Below are 8996 nucleotides of genomic sequence, written 5' to 3' on the forward strand. Positions count from 1 at the left end.
GAAATTTTAGACAAAATGCATTTTAAAAGTCTGCTGCTCATTTATTGTTAGATCTGCCTGGCTGGCAATTCCAAATTTCAGGAAAAGCTTTAACTTTCCTTTTGCTTTCGAATATTTTTACCGCAGCAGGTCTTTCAAATTAATTATAGTTATCATTGCGAAGTTAAAATTTCCTATCGAGATTTAATCGATCAATAATTATAAAAATGTCTTAGAAAATTCGCTCGTTTTTAATATAAAAATTTAAGGATATCTATATATATTATAGCAGTGTGTTCTTTCGAATTAGTAGTTATCACTTTATTTTGTTTGAACAAAAATTTACGCGTTACTTTCTCGCGCAACATGGAAACCTCAAGAAAATCTTGCGTTATTCCCTCGATATTTAAAATACAGAACAAAGAAAATTATATATAATATGTATACGTAACTTTTAAAAGATATTTATGCAACAGATATGTAAATGTAAAGAGTAATCCATTTTTCAATCAATCTTTTAAAATAATTAAAGTGTAACATAGGCGAATATATAATAAAAGAGGAGGCAGGAAGTGATGCTTGCTCCCCTCCTTCTCATAAATTTTATCAAAGAGAACGAATTATAAAAATCATTTTTACGATGAAAAGTTAAACGCTTATTGACGAATACTTTTATATTTATATGAAAATTCATTAAAGAACAGCTTTCAAAGACTAGCTTTAAATATACATGATGATTATCCTTTATTATACACGTTGAATTATTCGTGGCTGGGTTAATTTTCATCATTTTTATAAGTATGCAAAAATTATTATAAATAATTCTTACATATATTTTAACATCTTTGGAAAATATTTGTAAATTTGTGTATTTAAAAAGAAGAAAAGGATAAAGAGACCATTATATTTAATTAAATTGCTCCTATTTCAAAGAAAAGAAATGCACAGGATGCAGTATACTATTGTTAATGATATAAGCATTTTAATAAATTTTGTGTAAAGATCAATTTTTACCTTCTTCTCTCAAAATCGTAGATACATCCACGGCGCAAAAAAATACACACACTATACGTAAATAATAACTTGTTTCAAGTGCCTCAAAAGTTCATGTAGCCGCAAATCTATCATACATTATTGCAACATCAAATTTATTCAAAATATATTATTGAATTCTACTAAATTTAATATTTCATTCAAGATTATTAAATTAAAATAAAATCGCTTTACTTATTATTAAAGTCGCTTCTTCGATCAATTTTATAATAAGCTTAAAAAGAAAATAAATCCTTGTTTTGAGTACATATTAACGAGTTTCTCTAAGATTTGTAATAAATATACATTAAGATTATTATAAATTATTATTTATAAATTATAAATTATTAAAATTATTATTAAGATTATTATTAAAAAAATTCTTTGTTAAATAAAAATAATCGCATTTAAAGGAAAGAAAATAAATTTGTTCGAGTAATCCCTTTTTTAGCAACAGAATGATATTTTTCTATGCGCACGTGGACTTCGAGAGGGACGTGAGAGAACAATGCATATAAAATTTTGCTAAGCAGAGCCTCAAAGTTTTCAAAGTCACCGTCATTCTTCCAGAGTCAGAGGAATCACGGAAGAATTACGGAGTCACGCATAATAAAAGTTACGGCGATAATAAACTCTGTTATTCAATCGATCAAGGGAAACCATCGCGATCGTAGCAGCTTGAATAGTGTTTCACCCCAAGCGAACGTATAATAATGCAATGCAGGATTGAAGTTCCTTATCTTCCGTGTTGCTAGAAGCTTCGCGAAGTTGCTAATGACAATAATGATGTGTGATAATGTCTGCCTCTACAACCGAAGGGAAATAAGAGAGGGAGATAAAGCGGGAAATGGGAACTCGCCGCAGCGTCGCGAATGAGAAGGAAGAACCGAAGGATCGTGAGAAGACTTGCAGCCGTCGACGCCATTATCCCCGTCGAGTCGTAGGGCGCCGCGACGCCGCAATATCGACGTACCGCCCACCGCGTCTCCCCCGCGTCTCCTGTGCTCTTCTTCTCTCATTGCCATGTCTCTCTCTCTCTCTCTCTCTCTCTCTCTTCTCACTCGAATTTACCCTTACTAAAATGCAAGAAGCACGTTTTAGGGCGCTATAAACCCTTCGACGATTTCGGCCATCTTGCTGATACTCTGTTTCAACATAATGTTATCAAAAGTATCTTCGAATCACGGATTACAGAGACCCGGACGAGATTTGATGGCTTAAAAGTTCCACGCTAATTCGTCACAAAAGACGGTATAGTTTGAATAAGTTTCTCAATATTGTGAAAAAAGATGCAATAAAACTTTATCCTCTTAGGAGAATAATAAGTCACGTCGAAATGGCGTTAAAATGAATTGTAAATGATTAAAAAGTGAAAAGGGAAAGTAAATGATTGAAACTTTTAATAATCATTTTTTTTTTTTTTTTGAAGATATTTGGTGTCATGATAACTTATTGTTCTATTTGGACTTTTGTCTCGATTTAATCAAATGATTTTTTGAAGATTATGTTTATCATGATTTCGATGCAATTCACTAATTATGTAACATTTGTAGATGAAATACATGCAAAGAATGGTTTACTGGAGCATTTAAAAATTTAACCAGATAATCTGAATATAATTTTATTGAACTATCAAAATAATTATTTAGATTTCAAGAATGTTAAAACTTTTTGCAGTATTGTTATCAATACTTAGGCGTTCTACATAATTATTTTGATCCAACAAAATTATTTTTAGATTTATATTTCGCTTGAAATTTACTTCAATAAAACCGTCGTTTTTGTGCAGTCTTCAAAGAAAGGGGAAGATGAGTTTAATCATTTTTGGAGGCCTGAATGATAAACGCAATAAAGTTCTCGGAACTACGTTTATTTGGCTTTGTTATTCACAGTGGCAATAATGATGCTCGATATGCACCACCATTACGTCGCGTTAATTATGTATAAACGGTGCTTATCCTATTATAATTCTATTTCAATAATTTCTATTTACAAAGCACGTTTCGCAAAAAACGTTTGTAAAAATGTCGCGTACACCGATTTGTATTATATTGTACAAAACGGCAAAAACTGAATCGACCATTACAAAATAAACGTCAATCCAATCTTCTCAGAAACAAATTATTTTCTTTCAATCAGATATTTCATGGTCATCTTTTAAAATTCTATTGAATTCTATTTATACTGTAATATTATTTAGAAAATAAGGTATTAACAAAATTAAGGAAAGTAATAAAAGAATCACGATTCTACTTTTAAATAAAAGAGAGATTTTTAATTGAAGCGAGTCTTGGTATTCAATAATATTTATATACTACATAATTTTGCAAATACATTTTTCGCATAATTTATAGAACTAAAGAATGTATTTTTCAAAATAGAATTCTTAGATTTTAATTAAATAAGATTCTTGTTCTTTCTGCTTGATTTATTATTATTCAACTAATTTTCATTTATAATTGTTTCCATTTTCTAAATAAAAAATTTCTGTAACTCAAACGCATGTACATATTTTGCAATGGTTAATTCGATTTACCGTACCTTTTTGATGAAATCGCGAGAGATGTATAAACTGGCGATCATTTTCGTCGTCCAAAAAATCGGAGACTTTCGATGATCATAAGGTACAAACAACGAGGACCAGTGACTAGAAACATTTCCCTTAGACACTAAATAACACTCTAGATGAGAAATGTTCTCGCAACCGTGCGATGTGTCCGATCCTCCGCTTATACTCGTAAAACGAAATCAAATTCGCCATCTACTCGAACGTCGTCCCATTTTTCGATGTTCGCGGATCTTCTGGCGTCCAGACCTTCGCGTACATCGTGCCATTCGGTGAGATATCCGATTTTCTCGACCACGAGAGCGAGTGCGAGATGAATGGATTCCCACCGCTACCTGAAAGTTGTAATTCGATGAAAATTGACCAAAATTTGGAGAACGCGAAATCGCGGGAAACTAAGATCGACATAGGGATTTTTATCTTAATTATTCGTAGAAATATAATATTATGTTAAATTACAGTCTTCATACATACTCTCTAAATTTTGTGAAGTGAAGTCTTACTCTAAAAAGTGAAAATTGAGCTAGTCTTGGAAAAGAGTAGCTCAAATTTCAATCTTTAAGTCCCATTGTCGCAATATGTGGTTAAGCTTAAAGATTAAGACAATATTCAGTCGGTTTTTATTTTAAGATCGTCTTAAGTAATGTCTTAAGACGATAATGCGGCGCTCTGATTGGTTCATAACATTTCAAGATTGAACTTAAATCTTGAATATAAGAACTAATGAATCTTGAACATAAGACTATGAATACCGGCCTAAAGGTTACCAAGAAATTTATGAATAAACTTCATTAAAAAATCTTTTAATAATCTTTAATCCTTAGGTAACCATATATTATGAAAATGGAAATTTAAGAGTAAAATTTCACTCTGCAGAGTAAGATTTACTTTAAAAATTTTAGAGTAAAAAATAATTGCTATTCAAGTCCTTATAAAATATTATGTCAAATGTTTGACATATTCGAATGTTAATTTAACATAATATGAATATGTTATTTGAATATTTTGTATTAAATTGATATTTGATATTTCTTAGTGTCAAAATAACTAAATTGATAAAAGAATTGCAAATATCATAAAAATAATATATTTTGAAATATAAATTTTAAGATAAATGAATAAAACACGTGTTAATTTAATATATTATAAATGTTAATTTCATCAAAAAATTTGTTACCACAGATTGTGTATAAATTGTATTAGTGTTACATTTTTTGTGTTAATTTTCTTACATAATTTTTTTTGTTATTTGTTGTTTTCTAATAAATTCATCTTATATCAAATTAATGCAAAAATTTAAGTGGATCATTTAGAATACATAAAACATGTAAAATTTAATACAAATTTTACACTGTGTAATAAACGTCTCACAATTGTTTTTGTAATTCGAAAATTAAATAGCTTGCGCGAAAGCGAAGCGTGTAAATAAACAGAACGATTACGCGCGATTCCCAAAACTTTTGATAATCTCTCAATTATCTCCGGACAGTAAATTCACCTCGAAACATCATATATCTGACGGACACCTGTCCTGGAATAAAGGGTAGATGGATAATTATGATAAATCGTTCTATGATTTCGCGCGGGGTGAAAACAGGTTGGTCCGACATTAATACGTTGTGCACATAATATCGAAATAACGTGGAGTACAACAGTGCAATTCTGTATTATCAAAACCGAATCTCGCGGCAGTATAATGAAAATCGAATCATGAATTCAGCGAAATTTTAGCAAGGTCCGAAGGTTGTAAATTAAATGTAAACGTATCACTCTTCACGTTGAAACTGTATTAATGTAACGCTATTGTGAACTTTAAATATAACATGCATCCATGTAAAATGCTAGCAGTTTTTGACGTGGGAATTTTATTTCAATTAATTTACAACTCGATTTTTCTTTTACCAACTCGTTGGAAATATATTTCAGAAAAGCTAACAAAGTTTCAACTTTAATTTACAACATTTTAATTTTGTATAATTACAACATTTTAATTTTGTTTAATTCTGATCTGTTAACGTATGTTTAATGCTAAAAATTAAGAAATATAAAAAAAATGAATTTACCAAATTTTTTATGAAAAGCCCAATCTCATTAATCTTTTCATTAACTTCTAAGTTGATAAGTAGCTTAAAGATACACAAGTTGATAAGTAGAATACCCATAATATAATAAAAAAGTTATTAATTTCATAATTATGTCTTTTAGTATATTATGTATAGTTAAATTTATATTAATTATACACTCTTATGTGTGAAATAGACTCTATTTAATAAAGGAATATAGAAGTAATGAACTTTAAGATATTTGGGCAATATTTTATATTTTCCATTTCTAGATAAATTTGAAAAATTTATGTTAATTTTAGCACATTTTACATGTCCTAAATAGTCCAAATAAATTTTTGTGTTAATTTAATATAAGATAGATGTATCAGAAAATAAACAGATATTATGTATAAAAATTAACACACAAAAAAATGTAACATTAGCACAATTTGTAAGCAAACTGTAGAAGCATATTTTTTCAATACAATTTAAACAATTATAAATATATTAAATTAATATAATTTATTTATTTATATTAGAATTTATATTTTAAAGTGCATTATTTTTGTTATCTGCTTAATTACTCGTAGGTTGTATTATTCTCACACTAAGAAATATTGAACAAGATCAATTAACAAGAAATATTTAAATAACATAATCATATTATGTTAAATTAACACTCGAATATGTTAAAAATTTAACACAAAATTTTAATAAAGACTAAGATCGTTTCCAACACAAATATAAAATGTTTCTTATTATGTGGAATGTTGTGGCCATACATGCTTATCCACTTAAAGGTTAATAATTTAATAAATGAAATTTTTCATAAATAAATGTTGAATAAAAATTTTCTTCCTTTTAGCATCGAATATATATGTATATGTAAAAGTATTAGTAAATTAATTATCGCGTTGCGTTAATCGAGAACTGTCCGTAGATATATAATTAAAATTAGCCTCACCACGGACTATGACCTTCTTGGATTCATCTCGACTGGAACACCTCGAGAGACCGCTATTGCCCGTCAAGGGGTCGTTACCCTTGTCCGCCCTGACGAGCTCGTTGAGGAAGTTTATGTAACCGATTGCCAGTTTCAGCGTGTCGACCTTTGACAGTCTCTTCTCGTATGGCAAGGTCGGTATATGAGCCCTTAAACCCTCGAAGGCATCGTTTATGTTCTGCATACGTCTTCGCTCCCTCATATTCGCCGCCTGCCGTTGCTGAACCTGGACCTGTCTCGGACATTTTCCCGATGGTCCGCCGCGTCGGTTACTCCGACTTCGTCTACGGGTAAAAGTGACAAACCGATTGTTGAATGAATTTATAAAGCGATCAAAATCATTTTGATTTCATTCATAATTCGATATTAAAATACTTTAACATTACTCATTTATGAAGTATCAACTTTGAACATTTTGAAATCATTATTTTTAGAAAATTAATAGCAAATCTTATCGAATTTTAAGTCAAAAGATCTCGCACTAATTATATAAAAAAATAGGCCTTAGTAAATTAATTTTCACATATAATTTAGCTTGTAATGCAATAAACAAAAGATGTCATAGACACAAGGCTTAATAATAAATACTTTTTTAATTATAATGTATCAAAAGTATTCTGAATACATATTTTATACCACAATTCAAAAAATTATTGAACCTAGTTCTATAACAGTTTTTGTTTACTATATAAATGAGTTAGTTATAAACTACACACACATACACATTACATGTGAAAACTAACTTATTTTACCAGAACCCAATTTTCCGTATAATTAGTACCTTTAAAGATTTAGCAATTTCAAGATTCAAAGAAGAAAGAACAACTCTAAATTTTTGATAAAATCGAGAAAGAAAAAGAAATCTGACGATCCAAAGGGTGCCTCCCATTTAATCACACAAGTCGACATAAATGTCATTCTATCTTTCTTTGCATGAGTAACAAAAACATAACGATACTTTTGTCGACTTGTGTCACTAAATGGAGGGTACCTGAAGTGAAGCAAGCACATTGTCTGCATGTCTGCATTATGGACTCTATATATATTTGAATCGGAAAATCAAACAAGGGAAAATCAGAAGAAAGCAAGCACTTTTGGAATACTCACTCTCTCGCGTGATTCTCCTGATCGCTGCTGTAGACGCTCTCGTTGTCACTGCTGTTCTCGTCATAGAGATAGTGCTCGCTACCGCTGGTGCTACCGGTGCTACCAGATGGATGATGGGACGACGGGATCTGCGACGGGATGACCGCCGGAAGCGTCGTCGTGGTAGGTACCCCGCAATGCGGCGGCAATGCCGGGATTGCTGGATTACCCAGGAAGGTGTGCGCTTCATACATGTACTGCCGGTTCATCATATCTCGTTCGAGATTGTCCATCGAATACATGTCGACGGTGTTGACAATGTCCAATTCGCCAATAATGCGTTCAGATTTAATAATTAAGGGTCTCGCGAATATTAATTATAATATACTTTCCTTAATTTAGTGATTCCTTATCGGATCTGAAGATCGCTCGCTAATTAACCAAAAATACGACTAGATTGTATGACTAGATGTAGAACGACGAGACTGTCGTGTAATTCACGCCATTTAATTCTTCGCTCTAGACGCTTTGAATGATAATCGTATAATTATTGGACGAGCTTAGCAAAACTAAATTTCAGATCTTCGTGTCAAACGATTTCATAGTTTGCCGGAATTTCTGATCGTACCTGCGCACCCTCGAACACGTCTCGAGGATTGAAAGATACGATCGACACGTGCCAACCAGGCGCGTGCAGGATAATATTTCTAAACAGCGGCACGTGTCTTGGCGAACCACTCCGGGCACGTGTTGAGATTTGTCCAAACACTTGTTAACACTTGGTACTCACGCCTCGAGATGCTTCGGTACGTGTCCAACCAATGCCACTTACGACATTACGATTTACTACTTACGAACATCATCTCGATGATCTCTTATATTCGCGATGCATGTCTGTGAGAATAACATCTTATTATGTTCTTATATTTTTATCCTTTCTTGACTGTAAAATCCTCTTATCATTTCATGGATTTTAATTCGCTTTCTTGCAGTTGCAAAAGAATGATAGAAATCGGAACATTAATTATGTCGGGATTCAATTACGTTGATTTATAATCTTCTCCGTCCGTCATCGTTCCGTGTTGTTGCTGTTGTTTGTTTTATTATATTTAGTTTCGTTTATTGTCTCGTTGCGAGAAATTTTTGCGTAAAAATTTTCAAAGAGCTTTTATCGGAAAATATTGTAATTATACGTGAACTCTTTCGCTTTACATATATTTCTTCGTTTATTAATTAAAAATGGCACTCTAAATTATAGTCTTTTTTCGCAACCATTGTTTTTTCA

General features: G+C 31.3%; 2 protein-coding genes across 2 annotated transcripts in view; both read right to left on the reverse strand.

Annotated features, from left to right (window-relative positions):
- Positions 1-3512: 3512 nt before the first annotated feature.
- On the reverse strand, positions 3513-8146 carry LOC108749931 (pancreas transcription factor 1 subunit alpha). The gene is made up of 3 exons (XM_018488969.1): positions 7733-8146; positions 6587-6909; positions 3513-3912 (listed from the first exon to the last, which is right to left on the reverse strand). The coding sequence occupies exons 1-3, from the start codon at positions 8011-8013 to the stop codon at positions 3773-3775; spliced, it is 744 nt and encodes a 247-aa protein (XP_018344471.1). The 5' UTR covers positions 8014-8146; the 3' UTR covers positions 3513-3772.
- A 424-nt stretch (positions 8147-8570) lies between these two features.
- Positions 8571-8996, reverse strand: part of LOC108749818 — a 1809-nt gene continuing 1383 nt past the window's right edge. The window contains exon 3 of the mRNA XM_018488794.1: positions 8571-8605. Coding sequence (XP_018344296.1) covers positions 8571-8605 — 35 coding nt within the window. The remainder of the gene's footprint in view (positions 8606-8996) is intronic.

This window comes from Trachymyrmex septentrionalis, unplaced genomic scaffold (assembly GCF_001594115.1).
Source record: "Trachymyrmex septentrionalis isolate Tsep2-gDNA-1 unplaced genomic scaffold, Tsep1.0 scaffold32, whole genome shotgun sequence".
Taxonomy (NCBI): Eukaryota; Metazoa; Arthropoda; class Insecta; order Hymenoptera; family Formicidae; genus Trachymyrmex; species Trachymyrmex septentrionalis.